At 42.8% G+C, this 24,441-nt stretch overlaps 1 protein-coding gene across 1 annotated transcript in view; it reads left to right on the top strand.

Moving 5' to 3' along the window:
• Positions 1-919: 919 nt before the first annotated feature.
• The window catches only part of LOC112235254 (VPS10 domain-containing receptor SorCS3-like), a 215,852-nt gene continuing 192,330 nt past the window's right edge, over positions 920-24,441 (top strand). The window contains exon 1 of the mRNA XM_042303626.1: positions 920-1,851. Within this exon, the coding sequence (XP_042159560.1) occupies positions 1,123-1,851 (729 nt within the window). The 5' untranslated portion in view covers positions 920-1,122. The remainder of the gene's footprint in view (positions 1,852-24,441) is intronic.

The raw sequence follows: 24,441 nt of genomic DNA, 5'->3' as shown, positions 1-24,441 counted from the left end.
TACAACATAGACCTATAACAAGCCACACCTCAAACTACTATCTCAGACAGACAGTTTAAAATATGCTTTCTATTTCTTAACAGAGGATGATGTCTGGATCAGCGGACGAGCTGGCCAATCAGTGGTCTATTCACAAGATTTTTTTCATGACCAGTATATGCCACACATTTCTGCTTTTGTTGTATGCCAACACCATTCCATCAAAGAAACATAGTTCATTAAAAGAAATCGAAGGAAAACTATTTCAGTCATATTGTAATTGTAATTGTAGTAGGTCATATTTCATGGAAATCTGGAAACACTGGACAGTTTCTTTAACACCTTTTCTCAAATAATAACAAGTTAATTACTGCACAATTTAATGTTCCGATTGCACAAACATGATTTTTCTTCGGCTGCTGATTTAAAAAAAAAAACATTTCTTTATTGCGATAATAATTCCCTCTGTGTGCATATTAACCTTTATGTCATGGCATAATGGAACGTCTAATTGGCAAGAGTCTAAGGTGTCAGAGCACCCGCTACAAGTGATTTAGATGCATTTCAGGAAATACAGTTTCCTTTGGACAGGAGTACATTAAAAACCGATTACTTTGATTCGGGTTAATAAAAATAATGAGTTCTGAAGCACCGTGAAGAATATAATGTGTTGGAAATCCTGGTCCATAATCACATCAAGCATCGTCATACAATGACACCATAGATTTGACTTTGATATGAACAATCGTCAAAGGTTATCTCTCTGCTGAAAGCTAAGTTAAATAGGTCTTTATCGGTCATATCATATTCGATTATTAGTGGGCTTTCACAACCAGTGTGAAAGCCACGGCGCATCTCTCTCTCTCTCTCCCGTTCTCAGCTCTCGCTCTCGTCTCTCTGTTGCGTTCGCGTTCTCTGACAGTATTCCTCTCATCCGGGCGCACATTCGGCAGCTCGGCTTCGATACAGCTCCTCTCCTATGTGGTGGCTCCCGCGACCAGCTCATTGAACGTGAACAGTTTAGCCGAAGGGCGCTTTTCTAAATACCACGAAATTCTCACCGACTTCGGGGGGAGTTGGTCCTCGGTTGGATAAGGTTTTGCCGTTCCGTGCGTTGGACCCAAATCTCTAACTATACCAGCAATGGATACTTGGCTTGGCTTCTGCCCAGGCTTGCACTTAACTCTGTGTACCTGGTTTCTGATCTCCGCTCATACCCAGCTAAATGCCAAGGCGGAGATAACTTGCGCATTGTGCCAGTCGCCGGTCCAGCTACACCAGAAGGAATTACAGCTGGATACCGGTACGCACGCGGCTGATGGTACGAGGCATGCGGCCAAAGCTTTGGAACAGGTCCGACTGGAGTACCAGCTACTCGGAGCTACTGACCAAAATACTGGAGTACCAAGCGACACCCAACAGGCAGGTGTTCTCGTGGATGAGCCGAGATTCACTGACGATGGAGTTACCCCAAAAGTCGCTCTGGAAGATTTAACCGGGTCTAGGGAAAACGAAGAAAGGTACCGTGGTGAATATAATATTGGGGTGGATGATTTGGGTAAGGTCAAGGATGGTGCTGAGGATGTTGCGTTATGGAGAGCGAAGCGAAGCGGTCCCGAACCCCCCGAGTTTAGGGAGAGCCTTAAGACCGGTGGCCCCGGTTTAGAAGGAGAGACATCGGATGAGAGAAGGAGTCCTGGTCCGTTACTGGACGGACACAGACTGGGCCGATCCGAATTCAAGTGGAACAGGGATGAGGGTCGAGGGACTTCCAGAGGAGATGATCCCAAACTAAGCAGCACTACTTTCGCCTTGACCGGGGACTCAGCGCATAACCACGCAGTGGTTTACTGGTCGGGGCAAAACAGCAGCGTAAGTGATGATTATTCACCATTTGTCATGTGTATTTGTATTTCACAAAATAAACAATGTTATATGATGAAGCACTACGTTTCGTCAATGACTGTAAAGGCCTAGTATATCCAAACTGTGCTGCGCACGGAAATATTCGCTTGCTTTAGCGAGTTGTTTGGCCAATGTAACAGGTGCATTGGTTCAGTTGCGCACAGCAGGGCACTATATCCCACATAGGTTTCAACACCTCCAGAAGCATTCGGGGCCCGGTTGGACTGGTATTGGCTATTGCACACGGAGATATGCTTGCTTGCTGCAGACTCCGTGCCCGTGCCATACCGATAGCAGCATTGCTTCACATAGCGGTTTGAAAACACTCACTATACTTGCGCATATAGGTTACTCTGACAGGTGAATTCCACTAGTTTTAGTTTATTTATATGTAATGAATACGACTGAAATAAATTATAATCGTTAACGTGTCCTGTATTTTGCAATATGTTTTGTTGCAGGTCTTGTATACGTCGCTTTGGATTTTTCATGCAATATAGGCTAATTGATTGGGCAGATTTGTAGATATTTTTTACGGGGATATACATTGTTTGAATTCTTTACTTGTAATAACGAAATTTCTCATCGAATGAAAGCAAGCCTATGTGGTCCTCTGAATTGCTGGCTTGTTCCTGTTGCTTCTATGTTCACAATTCCTTTACAATAGCCATAGATTTAATAGGCCTAGTTTAATAACTATATTCTATACCTATGAATTATGTGGACTTTATATGCATATTTACCATTTATATGGATTTTTAAAAAATAAATTCATCTGCCAACTATCATCATGCCAGAGTAAATTATATTCAGAATAATGCCTCGCTCCCCAAATTAGTAATCGGTGCACTTGTTACCTGTACTTACACAGACACTCCAAAGGGTGGCGTACAATGTACGAGAGACTATCATTATGCCTCTTAAAATCAGCTTCTGCAATTGTGTATTATTGTAGGGACACAGAGTCTGAGACAATGGTGGCTCATGGAATCAGGGGCAATGAAATCATCCAAGGAAGGACCCTTGTGAAGCCTGAATATCCCTAGCAAACATTCACAGCACTTAGAACACAGTTCTTAATATGCCTTGGCCTATGTGATCAGTACCTATGGTGACGGTCAATAATACAATTTCATTGATTGGCAGGCTATGAGCCTGTAATAGCAGCTTTACAACGCACAGAGGAGAACTGGTACGTCATGTCTGATTTTGGTCTATAAATGTTGCTCTGCCACCAAAGTCTGTCCGTCTACATAAGGGTATTCATTGGTGATGCAGTACAACCTGTCTCATCCTCTGTGAGTGAAGACAGCTTGTACTTTAACTGAGGTCACAATGGAACGTGTAGGTCATGTTAATGATAAGACATGTCCTTGTTCTGGCTAATACCTCAGGCTACTAATAAATGAATGGCTGTTATGACACAGATGAATCATCTTCCTGTAGCAGCCAGATCATTCCATCCCAATTTTATTTTGAAATGGCTGGAATACTGACATGATTTCATCCCCCCTAAAAGGGCTTAGAGGCCTTCATTTGAAACAGAATAATATGGTGAAATGAATAAAAGCAATTTCCACAACCATGCAGACTCAGAGCAGAGAAAGCCACTGGGCTCTTTTTTAAATCATTCTTACATGTTTCTTTTGTTGTTGTGGCTGCCTCTTTTTTGCTTGATTTCATTTGGATGAAAAAAAAATGAATCCCTCAGTTTCAGTCCTCTGTCTGAAGTTATTATGACACGTTGCATGAACTTGTTTTTTAACTCGCAATGATGGCTGCGGCGGTTTGGGGACATTTGTGTGTGTGTGTGTGTGTGTGTGTGAGTGTGAGTGTGTGTGCGGACTCTGTGTGTGTGTATGTGCTTGGCTCTGTGTGTGTGAGACAGGTTTTCTGGGTGTATTGTCTACCTCAGCCAGCCCAACTCCATGCCTCCGTTTCCCCCTAGCTGTAAATCTGTAAGAATTATCTTGAAGACGGAAACAGGTATCCATTTTGAAATATTCTCTTCTTGCCACATGAGGGGGATTGACTGCCTACTCAAGCATGTGTTCTCCAGCTCTCAGACACTAGTACTGGGCTACTTTATCTTCATTGGGCTTTAGCTCCTGATTGTATGGGTGATGAATTAAGCCCTCAAGGACGGCCTGATGGAGCCTGAAGTGCTCTAACTCTAACTTAACCACAGCAGTTGGGGTTGGTGTGTGTGTGGGGGTTGGTGTGTGTGTGTGGCGGGGGTGGGTGGCTGAACGAGTCTACTCTGGCCTCACCCATGCATTCACTCACATGTCGTTGTGCCACCACAATCCCTTTCCTTCTTTATTTTTACATTTTTTCACATTTATTTTTTACTTCTACCCAGAATGCTATGCTTGTGCTGCCTGAGCCGCGTTGTGCCCTGTGCCACTACTCTAGGATGACATGGGTAGAAGTGGTGTTACGTTCCCCAAGGCAGGTTGTACCCTCTGAGGCGTGTAGACAAGGCTAATGTGGTCTCTTCTCTATCTCTCTCTCTGTCTCTCTGTCTCTCTGTCTCTCTGTCTGTCTCTGTCTGTCTGTCTGTCTGTCTGTGTGCCTGAGCCCTGGGTGGATATTAGCCTAGCCTAGACTCCCTATGGGGAGAGAGATGGGCAGAGTGTCGAGATTCTCAGTCTCAGTGGTGTTTATGAATATAATGGCAGGGTTCCTTCTTCTTGCCAATGTGGATACAAAATGGCCGCCATTATTGTGCTTCATGCTGATCATTACTATCATAAAAGCCACTTTCATAAGTGATTTTCAACCATGATAATGTATTTCATCCATCCACTCGCTTTTGATGTCGATGCTTCCAGTAAAGCACTTCGCTGGTAGTAAATATCTACATATACGTCAATAGTGCAGGAAAATCTGCCAGCCTTGGCAGGATCTATGGCCATTTTTTCATCTTGATGTTTTTTCTTCATGATGCAATACATGGTTTTCTCTTTGTTCTTTATAAATCCAGTGGGGGAAATCTAAATATGCATTTGCATAAAATGCAGAGTGGGACTCTGTGAGTGGTCTTTAATGGAAGAAGAGTTCATTATAAATCTGGCAGGTTATCAACGTAGTGAGCTGATCTTTTGAGATGCCTACATCTTTTTCAGAGAGCTAATAGGCAAAACACACACACACACACACACACACACACACACACACACACACACACACACACACACACACACACACACACACACACACACACACACACTAAATTGTATAAGAGACCCATTTTGTAAGGCTACAGTAATGTACTGTACAAGTGGAAGTCTTTCATAAACAATTAGTAAAGTAACCATACTGTAGGCATATTGTACAGACCATAATTCGAGACATTTAATTTCTTCAATATTTGCAGTACATTTAGTAGACTCAAGCACCTGACTCCTCAACCTGAACAAAGGAATATGCTGGTACACATGGATTCTTCCCCTCGAAATAAACTGAACTAAACTGAAATGAATTGAACTGAAATAAAATGAACAAAACTGAAATTAACTGAACTCAACTAAACTGAAATTAACAGAACTCAACTGAAATTAATTTGACTAAACTGAATTTAATTGAACTGAAATGAACTTCATTATTCAACAACATCCGCTCATCTTGAAGAATATCATTGTTCGCCAACCCCCTTACTGCACCCACCAACAGTGAGGAGAGGGTGGCGTAGTTGGTTGGCATAGCTGAACACAGCTTTGGCATCGATGCAGTGGCCAGGAACATGATTTAGGATGTACACAGGGGGCTTGTTCCTAGCCCTGTCTGTGTCTCGTCTCACCCCTTGTCGGGCTTCCCTTCCATTTAGTGATGCTAATGGATTACAAAGTGCCACTATTTTGCTACCTACCGCTATGGAGGAACTAGCACCTCTTGAGGAAGAAGGGAAGAGAGGAGGATAGGATGGGGTGTCATAAATAATGCCCTCTTCCAAAGGGACTCTTCCTCTTTTCATACATCCATCCCCTCTCCTCTTCGTCTACTTTGTGTTTACAAATGTGTTTTCCCAGCCCTTGTTTCCTCTCCGCAGTGGAAGTAGTGAAGCTTGGTGGCAAGACGCCATGCGCCGCCACGACTAGACGGAGGATACATCTTGACTTGAGCTAACTTGGCCCGACCTTTTCAGGCTAGCGCCGAGCTGTGTGTTCGTGTTTAGCACCTTGTTTAGTTGCTTTATCAAGATTGACTACATGCTTGTCATTTATTATTTAGTTAATGGACTGGATTGAGAGAAACATGTGAAAGGCGATGGAATAATAACTAGGGTCCTCGTTTTACCTTGGTGAACTTTCCCTGGTCGGGCCAGGTCATGAAACTCCTTGTGAAAACTGCTCTCCAAGACCTACCGATGAAGGTAGTTTAACGTAACTACAGTTGGCTTATCAGCATTTGATAGCCACACATTTACCCAGTATGCCTGCATTACAACACATTCAGGGTCAATTACAATGTCATTACATAGCACATGCTGTTGTAACAGAGCAACATCTAAAACCACATAAGTCACTAAAAGCCTTGAGACTCATGTCTCCTGCATGGCTCGGAGCTACCCATTGGATGAAAGGTTCTGAAAGCAGTCAATCACCAAGCTAATGGTCTCATTGTGTTTCCTGTACCATCACCACGGCAGCGGTACTAGAGCAGGCCTTGGTGGAAGGATACGTTAAGACTGGTTGACTTGAGTGTAATCATACGCTGGGCCATTGATCCCTTTCTGCTGTACAAGGGTGTCGACAGAGCACCGAGCCGCATGTCTGTGTGTGTGTGAGTTTGTGAGTGTGTGTGTAGGTGTTAATAACATTAATATAAAATAGTGTCAAATGTGATTTGGTTTCATCTTCATTCTATTATTAAACCTCTTTTTCCACCGGAGGTATCTCAGGATAAAGTAGGGGCCGACCGTGACATTGTCTCTGGCTCTCTAGCAGCTGATCCCAGTACAGTTTGGATGGTTGTGATTGGACTGGCGTAGTCTGACTGTCTCTAGTTCTCTAACAGCTGATCTCAGACCAGTTTTGCATGGTAGTGGTTGGATTGTGTGGTGCAGTGTAGTAGGTAGATCGAAGTAGGTGGTATATGCAGCATGCTCCCCCTGGGCATAGAGTCTTGACCTTTACCACCGTTTTTTAGGCAAAGGGGATACCTTGTAACGTTGATCTCTCTTGGCATTTCCTGAACATTAGCACATTAGGCAGAACGCAATGACTAAGTAATGATGTCAGAGAGGATGTTGAGGGGGGAGATCACCTACCGCTCTCTCTCTCCCTCACACTCACTCGCTCTCTGTCTCTACCACACACGCAAATACTCTTTCCCTCACCCCTTCCTCTTTCTGTCACTCTCTCCCTCTCTTTCTCACTCAGTCGGGTGAATGGTGTCACGGTTTTGAAGGGTTGCCGTTGATGCAGACTAATGATGACATACTGTATTATACCCCAGGACCCACACTCAATTAACACACTGTCTAATTAAAATGATCTAGCGGTTTATCTATGAAAAAGACTGCGAATGGCCGTAAAACGGGGCCACGCCACATTAACTTCACTATCCCCTTCTACTTCCCTTTTTATTCCCATTTTGATTTTAATGATAATAACCTGATTAAACATCGGCCATTACCAAACATATTGTGTAAGCATCTTTCATTTAGTGGAGGGAAATATATGTGACTTGATGATGGGAGATTTGCTAACGGAGTCAGTCTGGGGAAGCAAGCAGTACGTGACTTTAAACTCCTGTCTCTCCATTGTATTTGCTAAAGGAAGACTATTCCTCTCTCTCTCGCTCTCACTCTCTCTCTTTCTCTCGCTCTCTCTCTCTTCATCTTTGAGCTTGACTATCCTCATGAAAGTCGCCTCTAATGATAGTCACCCCCTCTACGCATTCACACATTTTAATTTGTAATAACGCTTTAAGAAAAGTAAAGATGAGCTTGGTTTGAAACCTAATAATACAACTGTGCTCAGTAAAACAGAGAGAGTGAGTGTTCATAGATATCAATGCAATATTCATTAGCCTTCTTTCTCTTTAGAGGAGTTTTGCTGAGTGGGAGGGGCATCAAAAAATTAGCTAGCTAGGTTTGTTTTTACACAATGTTTTTACACAATGTATGATTGTTATGAATGAAAAGGGCCTGGAGTTATCCCTGACCGGGTATCCCAATCAGGAGATACTTTGGGCCCTTGTGATAGCCTATACTTAGGGCCTGAGGTAAAACTCTCAGCCCTGTATACATGAAAAGGGCCTTAAGTTTATCCCTGACCTCGTGACCCAACCAGGAAATACTCTGGGCCCTTGTGATAGCCTATAATAAATAGGGCCCACAGTTTAATCAAGTCAGGAAACGCTCCAGGGCCTAGTCATGAAAACACTTCACCGCTAGACAGGCGTTGTCAATGTGAATCTTATGAAGGCCTTGTGTGAGCAATGCCCTTAGGCAAGGTGTTAATTGCTTCTTAAGCTCTTTGATACAGTATGTAGGCTAGCACCTGTCTGCTCCATTGAACAACAGCCTATTTCTACCTCCAGACAGTTACCTTAAACACAGAGGGGTTGTTACTGCTTTCCTTATGTATCTGGTTGTTGGCTGTGTATGGCTGGGTCCCACATGGCACCCAATTCCCTGTGTAGTGCCCATATAGCTCTGGTCAAAAGTAGTGCACTATATAGGGGATATGGTGTCACTTGGGACTCATTCTTGCAGGCGTCAATAAAGAGATGAGGAAATTGCCAGATATCCTGGTATGTCTGGGTGTGTGCCTTGAAGTTTCCTCAGTCCCCAGATTATGAATAGCTACTACCACTGTCTCTATTGAGATGTGAGGCCATAAGGGGGAAATGATGATGCAACTTTGTTTTAATGAGGGAATGTGATATACTGTTAGTTGATTATACAGCTAAAGCACTACTTAACAAGTTTGGTGGTAAATTGCTGAATGAGAGGTTGGCACAAATACACACACACACACCCACCCACACACACACACACACACACACACACACACACACACACACACACACACACACACACACACACACACACACACACACACACACACACACACACACACACTAGCTAGTAGTCAGCTAGTTAGCCACTGCTAGCGGTCATCAGTCAACTCTCGCCAGTCTGCACAGTGTGACTCAAACCAGAGCAAATCGGACTTATTTTTTCTCCATATCTCCGGATTCCTATCACATGCTCTGAACTTTCTTTTTTTGTTCACCTGGATCATCGCAGCTAGCTAGCTGCTATTTGAGTGGCCACTCCTGGCTAACGTCACTGTCCCGAATCAAGAACCAATTAACCTGGAGCTAGCCTTGCTAGGCCCATCTCCTGGCTAGCCAAAGAGGTCCATCAGCCACAATACCTATTTTGCCAACTGGCCTGAACCCCCGCCGACCCATCACGACTGTTCCACCGACGTGATTTGCCCGATGGGGTTTTCTCAACTGGCTCTGCTGTCGCGTCGTCCCCTAAATGCCCATCCGCTAGCATGCTAGCCACGGCCCGCTAGCTGTCCAGAGCACATCAGACTGTTAGCTGAAGAGGCCAACCGGACAAATTATTTGGCCACTATACCTATTTTGCCAATTGGCCTGGTTTACCACACGGAGCCCTGCTGATCCGTCTGCTGACGTAATAGCACGAGGGGGCCACAAAATACTTTTTCCGTAGCGACGTCCCTCCAAGGCCCTTCTGTTTGCTTGCTAGCCCCGGTCCGCTAGCTGCCTGAAGTCACTCACTGGACTCCTATGATCACTCTGCTACGCATGCCTCTCGCTAACGTCAATATGCCTTGTCCATTGCTGTTTTGGTTAGTAATTATTGCCTTATTTCACTGTAGAGCCTCAATACGCCTTATTTAACACTTTAGTTCCGCCTAGCATCACCTGGTTAAATTATATTTATAGAGACAATATCTCTTTCATCGTCACTCTATGCACAGGTTTACCCTCACTGTATTCACATCCTACCATACCTTTGTCTGTACATTATGCCTTGAATCTATTCTACCTTGCCCAGAAATCTGCTCCCTTTACTCTCTGTTCTGAATGTACTAGATGACCAGTTATTTTAGCCTTTAGCCATACCCTTATCCTACTCCTCCTCTGTTCCTCTGGTGATGTGGAGGTTAATCCAGGCCCTGCAGTACCTAGCTACTGTCACGCCCTGACCTTAGAGATCCCTGTTTATTCTCTATATTTTGGTTAGGTCAGGGTGTGACTAGGGTGGGTACTCTAGTTTTGGTATATCTATGTTTTCTTTTTCGTTGTTGGCCGAGTATGGTTCGCAATCAGAGGCAGCTGTCTATAGTTGTCTCTGATTGGGGATCATACTTAGGCAGCCTTTTTTCCCACCTTCAGTTGTGGGATCTTGTCTTTGTTTGGTTGCATGTATTTTTGCACAATGAAGCATTTTGTTCGATGTATTGTTTATTGTTTTTTTGCTGGTTCACATTTCAATAAAATATGATGAACTCAAATCACGCTGCGCCTTGGTCTACCCTTAACAACGAACGTTACAGCTACACTTGCATTTCCCAGGATGCTATCATTTGTTGACTTCTGTAACCGTAAAAGCCTTGGTTTCATGCATGTTAACATTAGAAGCCTCCTCCCTAAGTTTGCTTTATTCACTGCCCTAGCACACACTGCCAACCCGGATGTCCTAGTCGTGTCTGAATTCTGTCTCAGGAAGACCACCAAAGACCCTGAAATTTCCATCCCTAACTCTAACATTTTCCGACAGGATAGAACTGCCAAAGGGGGTGGTGTTGCAATCTCCTGCAGAGATAGCCTGCAGAGTTCTGTCTTACTATCCAGGTCTGTACCCAAACAATTCAAGCTTCTACTTTTAAAAATCCACCTTTCCAGAAACAAGTTTCTCACCTTTGCCGCTTGCTACAGACCAACCTCTGCCCCCAGCTGTGTCCTGGACACCATATGTGAACTGATTGCCCCCATCTATCTTCAGAGCTTGTGCTGCTAGGTGACCTAAACTGGGACATGCTTAACACCTCGGCCATCCTACAATCTAAGCTTGATGCCCACAATCTCTCACAAATGATCAATGAACCCACCAGGTACAATCCCAAATCCCAGCACCCTCATAGATATCATCCTAACCAACTTGCCCTCCAAATAGACCTCTGATGTTTTCAACCAAGATCTCAGCGATCACTGCCTCATTGCCTGCATCCGTAACAGGTCTGTGGTCAAACGACCACCCCTCATCACTATCAAACGCTCCCTAAAACTCTTCAGCGAGCAGGCCTTTCTAATCAACCTGGCCTGGGTATCCTGGAAGGATATTGCCCTCATCCCATCAGTAGAGGATGCCTGGTCATTCTTTAAAAGTGCTTTCCTCACCATCTTAAACAAGCATGCCCTTTTCAAAAAAATTAGAACCAGGAACAGATATAGCCCTTGGTTATCTCCAGACCTGAATGCCCTTGACCAGCGCAAAAACATCCTGTGGTGTTCTGCATTAGCATCAAATAGCCCCTGTGATTTGTAACTTTTCAGGGAAGTTAGGGACCTTTGCACGCCAGTATCTCTACTTGCACATTCATCTTCTGCACATCTACCATTCCAGTGTTTAATTGCTATATTGTAGTTACTTCGCCACCATGGCCTATTTATTGCCTTACCTCCATTATATTACTTAATTTGCATTCACTGTTCTAGACTTTTCTTTTTTTCTACTGTATTATTGACCGTATGTTTGTTTATTCCATGTGTAACTCTGTGGTGTTGTATGTGTCAAACTGCTGTGCGTTATCTTGGCCAGGTCGCAGTTGTAAATGAGAACATGTTCTCAACTAGCCTACCTGGTTAAATAATGGTGAAAAAAACACACAGAAAAACAAATAAACACACACATCTCCCCCTGTTAATTAAAGTATGTAAAAATCGTTACTTACAGACTCTCTTCCTCTTTCTCTCTAATCTAATCTCTTCTTTCTTTTTCTCTCTCTCTTTTTCTCTCTCTCTTTCTCTCTCTTTCTCTCTCTTTCTCTCTTGCTGTTACTGTATTATAAAGCCTGAGTTCAGACAGAGTTGAGCTGAACACCTGCAGTAATGTTGAGTGATGAATGGTAACAAGCGTGTAACTAAAATAAATACTTACCCCGACACATTTCAGGTGTTTCAGCTTACTCACTACTTTTTGCTCTTCTGGCTGCTATGTCGACAACACAGCAATTTTCTGCAGCGTGGCCCATAGAGCTGAACACAGCACATCAACACATCCTGGCTATGGTTCTCTCTCTGTCTCTCTGTGTCTCTGTCTCTCTGTCTCTCTCACACCCTCTACTCTCTCTCTCTCCTCTCTCTCTTCATCCCTCTCTCTCTCTTTCTCTCTCTCTCTCTCTCTTTCTCTCTCTCCTCTCTCTCTTCATCCCTCTCTCTCTCTCTTTCTATCTCTCTCTCTTCATCCCTCTCTCTCTCTCTCTCTCTTTCTCTCTCTCTCTCTCTCTCTCTCTCTCTCTCTCTCTCTCTCTCTCACACCCTCTTCTCTCTCTCTCCTCTCTCTCTCTCACCCTCTACTCTCTCTCTCTGCTCTCTCTTCCCCCTCTATCTCTCTCTCAACTGTTTTTTTGAGGGGGGCTCTTGAAAACTAAATGGGGCATCTCAAGAGATTTCATCCTGCAAACTATCAAATAAATAAATGCATCTCTCTCTCTCTTCTTGACATAGCTTTTATTGTTTCCCTCTCTTTATGTCTCTACTATATCTATTTTATCACCCTCCCTTTGGAATGGTTTTAATACGCAGGAGGAACACTAGGGCAAGAAGTCTGCTTTATTTAATTGTTATCCTGTGTCCCAACTATGATACTCTTGATACCTGTATAACAGAAAATAATGAAATACTGAAGTCTGCAGGTATTGTCTGTAGCTACCACTCCAGGGCAGTACAAATAAAAACCACACAACATATGTTGTCTGCCACTAAAGCCTCTACGTTCCTCTTCCCCACTGGGGTATAGCTAGCTATCAGTTACAGTCGCGCCTACCAACAGCTACAGTTGCCTGCTAGTGATCGAGGCTAATGCTATTGTAAGCCTCAAACAACATGGGTAACATACTTAAAAATATGTCTGTGTAACATTGTTTCACTTAAAATCCAAAGTGCTGTAGTGCAGAGCCAAAACAACAAAAAATGTTTCACTGTCCAAAAACGACAGCTAAGGTCCTAGTGTGTTCAGGGATTCCCCTGCACTCTGTTTAACAGTGAAAGTAAGTTGATTATATAAAACATATGAACATATGAAACATTTGAAAGAAAATATTTTTTATTGTCCATTAAAATAACATAATTGATCAGAAATACAGTCTAGACATTGTTAATGTTGTAAATGACTATAGCTACAGCTATAGCTGGAAATATGGAATATCTACGTAGGCGTACAGAGGCCCATTATCAGCAACCATCACTCTAGTGTTCCAATGGCACATTGTGTTAGCTAATCCAAGTTTATTATTTTGAAAGGATAATTGATCATTAGAAAACCCTTTTGCAATTATGTTAACACAGCTGAAAACTGTTGTACTGATTAAAAAAGCAATAAAACTGGCCTTTAGATGAGTTGAGTATCTGGAGCATCGGCATTTGTGGGTTTGATTACAGGCTCAAAATGGCCAGAAACAAAGACTTTTCTTATGAAACTCGTCAGTCTATTCTTGTTCTGAGAAATGAAGGCAATTCTATGTGATAAATTACCAAGAAACTGAAGATCTCGTACAACGCTGTGTACTTCTCCCTTCACAGAACAGCAGAAACTGTCTCTAACCAGAATAGTAAGAGGAGTGGGAGGCCCCGGTGCACAACTGAGCAAGAGGACAAGTAAATCAGAGTGTCTAGTTTGAGAAACAGACGCATCACAAGTCTTCAACAGGCAGCTTCCTTAAATAGTACCTGCAAAACACCAGTCTCAACGTCAACAGTGAAGAGGCGACTCCGGGATGCTGGCCTTCTAGCCAGAGTTGCAAAGATAAAGCCATATTTCAGACTGGTCAATAAAGATTATAGATTAAGATGGGCAAAAGAACACAGACACTGGACAGAGGAAGTAGAAGGAACTAGAAGGCCAGCATCCTGGAGTCATTCTTCATCCATCGTTCTTAAATGGAAGAAGTTTGGATCCACCAAGCTGCTTCTAAGAGCTGGCCGCCCAGACAAACTGAGCAATCGGAGGAGAAGGGCCTTGCTCATGGAGGTGACCAAGAACCCAATGGTGACCCTGACAAAGCCCCAGAGTTCCTCTGTGGAGCTGGGAGAACCTTCCAGAAGGACAAACATCTCGGCAGCACACCACCAATCAGGCCTTTATGGTAGACTGGCCAAACTGAAGCCACACCTCAGTAAAAGGCACTTGGCAGCACGCTTGAAGTTTGCTAAAAGGCATCTAAAGGACTTGTATACCATGAGAAACAAGATTCTGGTCTGATGAAACCAAGATAGAACTCTTTGGCCTGTATTCCAAACGTCACATCTGGAGGAATCCAGGCACCATCCCTACTGTGAATATGGTCATTGCAGCATCATGCTGTGGGGATGTTTTTCAGCAGCAGGGACAGGGAGACTAGTCAGGATTGAGGGGAAGTAAACAGAGCAAAGTAAAAAACCTGCTCCAGAGCGCTCAGGACCTCAGACTGGGGCGAAGGTTCACCTTCCAACAGGACAATGACCCTAAGCCAAGACAATGCAGGAGTGGCTTCGAGACAAGTCTCTGAATGTCCTTGAGTGGCCCAGACTTGAGAGAGACTTGAAAATAGCTGAGCAGCGACGCTCCCCATCCAACCTGACAGAGCTTGAGAGTATCTGTAGAGGAGAATGGTAGGAACTCCCCAAATAAAGGTGTGCCAAGCTTGTGGTGTAATTCCCAAGAAGTCTCAAGGTTGTAATCTCTGCCAAAGGTGCTTCAAGAAAGTACTGAGTAAAGGTTCAGAAAACGTACGTAAACGTGGTATTTAATTGTTTTAAAACACTTTTTTTAACCTTAAATACATTTGCAAAAATGTCTAAAAACCTGTTTTTTCTTTGTCATTATGGGGTATTGTGTGTAGATTGATGTGAGGAAAAAAACATTTAATCCATTTAAGAATAAGGCTGTAACGTAACAACATGTTGAACAAGGCCTCTGAATATTTTCTGAAAAGTATGTGTTTGTGAGTGTTTGGGGGTGTGTGTGAAATTAAGCCTAGCCAGTTTTGAAGGGAAACCTGCGTGTGGTGGATTACATCAGCTGATATTGCACCAATTGGATTCACACTCTAATTACATGCGGCCTATTTAGTTGACCAGTTCTACACGTGCTTCCTCGATGCCGGATGTCACACGCTCTCATGCGCTGGTGTCTCTTGCAGCTATAACTATCTTTTACACTCTATGCTCTATGTTTCTGATATCCCACCACCACCCCAGCCTCCACCTGTAGGAGTCCTGTTTATTCCATCATGGGATTTGATATAGCATATCTTGCTCATTGACTTTAGTTATATTACCATCTTCATTTGTTTCTGGCAGTAAGCTACCCTGAAGGAGCAGAGCCCTATTGACAAACCATGCATTGTTATCTTTTCTAATGGTTAAATGTACACGTGGGGTTTTCTTTCTGAACATACTTAGCACGTAAGAGAAGTGTCCAATCAGGATGTTTTCTCAATTGGTGTTTGGGGTGTATTTGTCAATGAGACAGGTAGAGGGACAGCGAAAGAGAGAGAGTTCATGCATGTTTTTACTCAATATAGACCTATATCCTAAGACCTACAGTATCCACCATCCTCTCAATACACTATGTTTCCTAGTTAGCAGTGGGAACATTACATTATCACATACATTCTAGCCGGTGAGGGCAGTCTCTTTGAGTCTGTGGTGGATGGCCACATTCACAATGTCTGTTGGCTCTTCTTCAGCAACTGCCTGTGTCCTTCAGTAGAGGGAGTGTTCAGTATGGGGAAGATTAATACTAACATGGGTCAACTGACAGGATGAGTAGATGGAGCTGGATTGGTCTGAGACAGGGAGAGAGAGGGTGAGGAAAGAGGTTGGGAGGAGAGAGAGAGAGAGACAAACAGAGAGAGAGAGAGATAGAGACACACACACAGACACATGCACACAAACACACACACACACACACAGACACACACAGACATGCACACACACACACAGACAGACACACACACACAGAGAGACACACACAGAGACAGAGACACACACACACAGAGACACACTGAGACAGAGACACACACACACACACACACACACACACACAGAGACACACACACAGACACACACACACAGAGACAGAGACACAGACACACAGAGACAGAGACACACACACAGAGACACACAGAGACAGATACATACAGAGACAGAGACACACACAGAGACAGAGACACACAGAGACAGAGACATACAGAGACAGAGACACACACAGAGACAGAGTCACACAGAGACAGAGACAGAGACACACCCACACAGAGAAAGAGACACACACTTCACACCGCCTGCATTACCAACATGCATCTTGGCTAAACAGTTATTAATCTCACCTCCAAAACTCACTCAAACCACCAAAACTCTTCATACTTGTCTCAAAATAAGCTTGTTCGACTATGACACTGTCAACAATTCTCACTCAGAAAGCATGCAATGTCTCTCATAACACACTAACCTAAAAAACACTAACAACAGGGAGCGTACAATCAATGACGAACTATTCATATATCAGTATTTCATTATAGAATAAGAATAACACATTTTCACTTTATTGACTGTACTGAAGGTTCGAGTTCTCATCAACATGTATAGTATAATCACTCATACTGTACAGCACTGTGAGGGTTCTAGTTCTCATCAACATGTATAGTATAATCACTCATACTGTACAGTACTGTGAGGGTTCTAGTTCTCATCAACATGTATAGTATAATCCCTCATACTGTACAGTACTGTGAGGGTTCTAGTTCTCATCAACATGTATAGTATAATCCCTCATACTGTACAGCACTGTGAGGGTTCTAGTTCTCATCAACATGTATAGTATAATCACTCATACTGTACAGTACTGTGAGGGTTCTAGTTCTCATCAACATGTATAATCACTCATACTGTACAGCACTGTGAGGGTTCTAGTTCTCATCAACATGTATAGTATAATCACTCATACTGTACAGTACTGTGAGGGTTCTAGTTCTCATCAACATGTATAGTATAATCACTCATACTGTACAGTACTGTGAGGGTTCTAGTTCTCATCAACATGTATAGTATAATCACTCATACTGTACAGCACTGTGAGGGTTCTAGTTCTCATCAACATGTATAGTATAATCCCAGCACTCATACTGTACAGTACTGTGAGGGTTCTAGTTCTCATCAACATGTATAGTATAATCACTCATACTGTACAGTACTGTGAGGGTTCTAGTTCTCATCAACATGTATAGTATAATCACTCATACTGTACAGTACTGTGAGGGTTCTAGTTCTCATCAACATGTACAGTATAATCCCTCATACTGTACAGCACTGTGAGGGTTCTAGTTCTCATCAACATGTATAGTATAATCACTCATACTGTACAGTACTGTGAGGGTTCTAGTTCTCATCAACATGTACAGTATAATCCCTCATACTGTACAGCACTGTGAGGGTTCTAGTTCTCATCAACATGTATAGTATAATCACTCATACTGTACAGCACTGTGAGGGTTCTAGTTCTCATCAACATGTATAGTATAATCACTCATACTGTACAGTACTGTGAGGGTTCTAGTTCTCATCAACATGTATAGTATAATCACTCATACTGTACAGTACTGTGAGGGTTCTAGTTCTCATCAACATGTATAGTATAATCACTCATACTGTACAGTACTGTGAGGGTTCTAGTTCTCATCAACATGTACAGTATAATCCCTCATACTGTACAGCACTGTGAGGGTTCTAGTTCTCATCAACATGTATAGTATAATCACTCATACTGTACAGTACTGTGAGGGTTCTAGTTCTCCCTCTCTCCTGCATTTGGCCACAAGTTCTCATCAACATCAAATCTCATGTCTTCTCTGGTGATGCATCTTGGAAAGTATCGTCTGGAATGTCTAATCCAACCCTGTCACTCTTCTTTCCTCACCAACCTGTCTTCCTCTCCCTGCCACTCTTCTTTCCTCACCAACCTGTCTTCCTCATTTGCCACAAGTTTTCCTCATCAACCTGTCTTCCTCTCATGCCACTCTTCTTTCCTCACCAACCTGTCTTCCTCTCCCTGCCACTCTTCTTTCCTCACCAACCTGTCTTCCTCTCCCTGCCACTCTTCTTTCCTCACCAACCTGTCTTCCTCTCCCTGTCACTCTTCTTTCCTCACCAACCTGTCTTCCTCTCCCTGCCACTCTTCTTTCCTCACCAACCTGTCTTCCTCTCCCTGCCACTCTTCTTTCCTCACCAACCTGTCTTCCTTTCCCTGCCACTCTTCTTTCCTCACCAACCTGTCTTCCTCTCCCTGCCACTCTTCTTTCCTCACCAACCTGTCTTCCTTTCCCTGCCACTCTTCTTTCCTCACCAACCTGTCTTCCTTGATCCATGTTTCCAAACTAAATCATTCCGAAGCCGTCCACTTTTGTCTGGTTGCCATCTAGACTAAGGACACTTGGGTCAGCTTTCAGTTGAAATTCAATCAGCTGTGTTTGGAATGATTAAATAATCTGCTGAAATTTTCTATTTGTTTCAATCTGGTTACTGCAGAAATGCACCACATTTGCCATCATTCTGTTTTGAATGTGTTTTTAACAGTTGTGGAAACAGTGTTAGCATTTGAAAACGTGCTGCAAATATATCGTTTTGCAGGTGGTGGAGTATGAATGAGAAAAGAGTTCATGGATTTCAGAGAATGTGGTCATTGAATGCATTTTGTGTGAAAGCAATGAAAAAATGATTCACAGTTTGGTCCACATACACTTCTGTTTTGCTGACTGTGAAAGGTTTTGACAATGTGACTTCAGTTTTGACCAATGCATGTGTCACGACTTCCGCCAAGTCGGTCCCTCTCCTTGTTCTGGCGGCGTTCGGCGGTCGACGTCATCGGCCTTCTAGCCACCGCCGATCCACTTTTCATTTTCCATTTGTTTTGTCTGTGTCTTACACACCGGGCTTCACTCAAATAATTACTTGTTTATTATTTAACCCTCTGTTCCCCATTGTTCTTTGGATATCGGTCCGCTATTTTGGGCTCGTATATTTGCCTTGTATTTTTGTATTTTGAGTAAAGTACGTTGATTACTCATTTCTGCTGTCCTGCGCCTGACTCTCAACACCAGCTACACACAGGACCCCATTACAGCATGTTAGCAATTGAAAGAAACTGTAATATCCCTAGTCTGACTTGCCTACTTAAATGAAAAATAGTCTCTACCACCACCGTCTCAGTCTCGGCCTCAGTCTCTGTTTAAATAGCTTTCTCTTTCTCTCTCCTGTCTCAGTCTCGGCCTCAGTCTCTGTTTAAATAGCTTTCTCTTTCTCTCTCCTGTCTCAGTCTCGGCCTCAGTCTCTGTTTAAATAGCTTTCTCTTACTCTCTCTCTCCTGTCTCAGTCTCGGCCTCAGTCTCTGTTTAAATAGCTTTCTCTTTCTCTCTCCTGTCTCAGTCTCGGCCTCAGTCTCTGTTTAAATAGCTTTCTCTTTCTCTCTCCTGTCTCAGTCTCGGCCTCAGTCTCTGTTTAAATAGCTTTCTCTTACTCTCTCCTGTCTCAGTCTCGGCCTCAGTCTCTGTTTAAATAGCTTTCTCTTTCTCTCTCCTGTCTCAGTCTCGGCCTCAGTCTCTGTTTAAATAGCTTTCTCTTACTCTCTCCTGTCTCAGTCTCGGCCTCAGTCTCTGTTTAAATAGCTTTCTCTTTCTCTCTCCTCTCTCAGTCTCGGCCTCAGTCTCTGTTTAAATAGCTTTCTCTTACTCTCTCCTGTCTCAGTCTCGGCCTCAGTCTCTGTTTAAATAGCTTTCTCTTTCTCTCTCCTGTCTCAGTCTCGGCCTCAGTCTCTATTTAAATAGCTTTCTCTTACTCTCTCCTGTCTCAGTCTCGGCCTCAGTCTCTGTTTAAATAGCTTTCTCTTACTCTCTCCTGTCTCAGTCTCGGCCTCAGTCTCTGTTTAAATAGCTTTCTCTTTCTCTCTCCTGTCTCAGTCTCGGCCTCAGTCTCTGTTTAAATAGCTTTCTCTTTCTCTCTCCTGTCTCAGTCTCGGCCTCAGTCTCTATTTAAATAGCTTTCTCTTACTCTCTCTCTCCTGTCTCAGTCTCGGCCTCAGTCTCTATTTAAATAGCTTTCTCTTTCTCTCTCCTGTCTCAGTCTCGGCCTCAGTCTCTATTTAAATAGCTTTCTCTTACTCTCTCCTGTCTCAGTCTCGGCCTCAGTCTCTGTTTAAATAGCTTTCTCTTTCTCTCTCCTGTCTCAGTCTCGGCCTCAGTCTCTATTTAAATAGCTTTCTCTTACTCTCTCTCTCCTGTCTCAGTCTCGGCCTCAGTATCTGTTTAAATAACTTTCTCTTTCTCTCTCCTGTCTCAGTCTCGGCCTCAGTCTCTATTTAAATAGCTTTCTCTTACTCTCTCTCTCCTGTCTCAGGCTGAGGCCGAGGTTGTTTGATACCATTCCCATTCACAGCTCACTTGCCACACATGAAAATGTTTATGTGGGCCTAATTGAATTTAGTGATACATGGCTTGACAGATAAGGAAGCATTTGTAGAGCAGGTCAGCTATGAAAGATAATGTAATCTAACTGGTGAACTCTTCATTCATATTGTAAGCAGTGTTTCAGCAAGTGCAGTTTTAATGGATTTGGTTTGTTTTTGAATCTGTATTGCCGTGCGATTATAGGAACACAGCAGGCTCTCTCTCTCTCTCTCTCTCTCTCTCTCTCTCTCTCTCTACCGCACCTGCTATCTCGACCTCTGAATGCTCGGCTATGAAAAGCCAACTGACATTTACTCTTGAGGTGCTGACCTGTTGCACCCTCTACAACCACTGTGATTATTATTTGACCCTGCAGGTCATTTATGAACAATCTGACCTTAATGGCCATGTAATCTTATAATGTCCACCCAGCATAGCCAGAAGAGGACTGGCCACCCCTCAGAGCCTGGTTCCACTTTAGGTGTCTTGCCTTTCTAGGGAGTTTTTCCTAGCCACCATGATTCCACAACCACATTACTTGCTGTTTGGGGTTTTAGGCTGGGTTTCTGTATAAGCACTTTGTGACACCTGCTGATGTAAAAAGGGCTTTATAAAAACGTTTGATTTGATTTGATTATAAGAACATAGCAGGCTTTGTGTGATTGCACAAACTGCAGACATTTGTTAGTATGACAGCATGGCTATAGTGTGTCTATGCTTGACTTAACCTGTATGTAATGTAAATGTACTACATGTACTATACATACATGCAAAAGTCAAACTACACTTAATATGAACTCTGCCTGAGATTTGACATACACCTTGTAGAATATAGATTAGTCAAAGCAGCTATGATTGAAAAAAAAAAGATCCTGCTACTGTAGCGACTCAAGATTAACCTAGCAGAAGACAGAGGTTAAAGCGGATGACAATACATCAAAATATATTCATATTTGCATATTTACCTTCTATCTACCTTTTCTTATTAGTCAACAGGAAAGGCATTCAAATATCTTCCTTCCTGAGAGTAAATTAATATAATATTTTATGTCATCCCCATGCCAGCTGCAATATTCATGAAATGTATGAGCCTGTATGTAACTCTCCACACCAATTTGTCATAGGAAACACCGTTCAACTGACGACCGAGGTCAGCATGCAGGCACCCGGGCCTCCACAAGGAGTTCCTAGAACACGAGGAGCCAAGTAAAGCCCCCTGACCAAACCCTCTCCAACCCTGGACACAATGGACCAATTGTGCGCCGCCCTATGAGACTCCTGGTCACGGCCGGTTGTGACACATCCTGGGATCGAACCCTAAACTGTAGTGACGCCACAACACTGCGATGCAGTGCCTTAGACCGCTGCATTAGTCAGGAGGCCCGGCAACGACAGTTACCCCCGTCCCCAAGCTAAGAGTGATGGGCACCAAAGAGCTGCTGTGATGTCAGACAGGGCCGGGTCAAACCATTCACTGACATGTCAAGAGGGGTTGGGAGCACCACAGTGTAGAAAACCTCAGGAGTGTGTCTAATACTAAAGGTTGGCTATTATAAATACTGAGCTATATCGTATGCTAAAAACGATTATATTAATAAAATATATTTAAATTATTTTATTTTATACAAAATACAAATGCTCAGAGAAAGAGATTTTGTTTAACTAATAATTCCGTTTATCTCATAAAGGTAAGGGGTAAACATTTTTGAAACCCCTAAAGATTCTTATAAATAAAGTAGTCAAGAGTTTAATATTTGGTCCTATATTCCTGGCACAAAATGACTACATGAAGCTTGTGACTCTACAAACTTGTTGGATGCAATTGCAGTTAATTTTGGATTTAATTTGATTGTAAATAAGAATAGAGTTCGTTTCTAAACACTTGTGGATGCGACCATGATTACGGATAATCCTGAATGAAGCGTGAATAATGATAAGTGAGAAAGTTACATAGGGTCAAAGATCAAAGAGAGACATGTTAACCTACCCCTATTGTAATGGTGAGAGGTTCGCATGTCTTGGGGGCATGATCTTTGACCCTCTGTAACTTTCATATTTGTTAAAGGGGTTAGGACAGTTATTTTATTTTTTATGAAAGTCTTCATCTATAATCTGCGGTTACACAATTATACAATTAGCGTGCCTGTCCAAGGTGTAATGATGCTGTTGTAGGCCTGCTGTAGGACTTCATGGAAATGTATTCTCGTGTGTTTTATTGCTACAAAGACGTAAAGCTGAACACGGTCGATACAGAAGTCTAACTAGCAAACATTTATAGTCAAGCCAGTTTAACAGGAAAACAGAAAAACTAAATATTTCAAACCAACAACAGCCTCCTCTCATAGAGCTCACAGAGGATCCGATGCTTACATTTGATCACAAAAACAAAAAAACTACAGTAAAACATCAACTGCAGCGTTCCTCACATGGCTTACTGTAAAAAGCTAAACAAAGTATTGATTACTGTACTTCTATATTTCCCTCAACCCTGTCTTGTGGATTTGGCTAGGTTCTCATCCACATCACAATGGATGTTTTCATTAGTCAAACATCTTGGGAAGAATCTTTGTGTATGGCGAATCCAGGCCTGACACTGGTCTGCCGTGATGTCATTGCATGTGTCATCCATGGCCTGGAGAAGTGTGGCTTGTTCGTGAGAGCGCCTATCATTTACCTTCCACCTCCATGTGGAGAAAAATTCCTCAATCCGGTTTTTCGGAAAGGAGAGTATGGGGGTAAGCACTAGGTGGTAAATTGTGGATGGGCCTGAAACCATGCTTGCACCATTTGAGCATGGTGGAACCTGACATTATCCCACACAATGACATACTGTAGGTCATGCCATCAACTCTACAGACCTGATTTAGCCCATCAAGGAAGGTTACATTCGAACAGCGAATCATGTGGCTGTCTGCAACTCAATATATAGAGTATATAGAGAAGAGAGCTTTAGTTTTTGTTCGACCTAACATTAGAACGGGCAAGATGCGTAATCTAAGATAATTTGACTGTGGTATGATTATTGATGCCACACATGGTGATTCCAGCATCTCAGAAACAGCTGCCTTCCTGGGACTTTTACGCAATACAGTCTCTAGAGTTTACAAAGAATGGTGCGATAAACAAAACACATTCAGTGAGCGGCAGTTCTGTGGGCAAAAACACCTTGTTAATGAGAGAGGTCAGAGGAGAATGTCCAGACTCATTCAAGCTAACAGAAAGGCCACACATGCTCAAACAACAGCTGTTTTAAACAGTGGTGTGCAGAAGGGCATCTCTTAACGTACAACACTGTGAATAATTCAGGCCGTTGTGGAGGCAAAAGGGGGTCCTACCCAGTACTAGATAGGTGTACCTAATAAAGTAGCCGGTGAGTGTACAGTAATGTCAAATCTGAAAACATGGTCTGGAAAAGTGGTACATGGGACCATAGAAACAGTGTCTGATAAAGAATGATGATGAAATATTACATCCATAGATAATGTAGTCCAATTGGTTCATGTTCCACGGTAATTGCTGTCAATGGATCTCATTATCCTGAAACTTTCATGATCTAAACATGGAATATTGTTTGTCAGTTTCCATAAAACTATGCATTAAGAGTAATGCAACAGTTACTTATCATTTTGAGCAGTTGTATCAATTGATATTTAGATCATTGTAATGAAATGAATAGACAGTCATCTCAGATGTAATGTGTGAATTGCCTTTTGAAATGGTAACACTTTGATGTTAAGTTGTGTCATTTTGAACAGGTGATTTTAGTTCAATGAACAAATGATCTTAGCTTTATGTGTATTGTATCCAAGCAATTGGAAAAAGTGTTAGTTTAGAAAAATGTGCATTTTGATCATTGGTTGTGAGTTTT

This window comes from Oncorhynchus tshawytscha, linkage group LG02 (genome assembly GCF_018296145.1).
Source record: "Oncorhynchus tshawytscha isolate Ot180627B linkage group LG02, Otsh_v2.0, whole genome shotgun sequence".
Lineage (NCBI taxonomy): Eukaryota > Metazoa > Chordata > Actinopteri > Salmoniformes > Salmonidae > Oncorhynchus > Oncorhynchus tshawytscha.
Note: the sequence above shows the minus strand (reverse complement) of the source record. Positions and strands in the feature narration are given on the sequence as shown.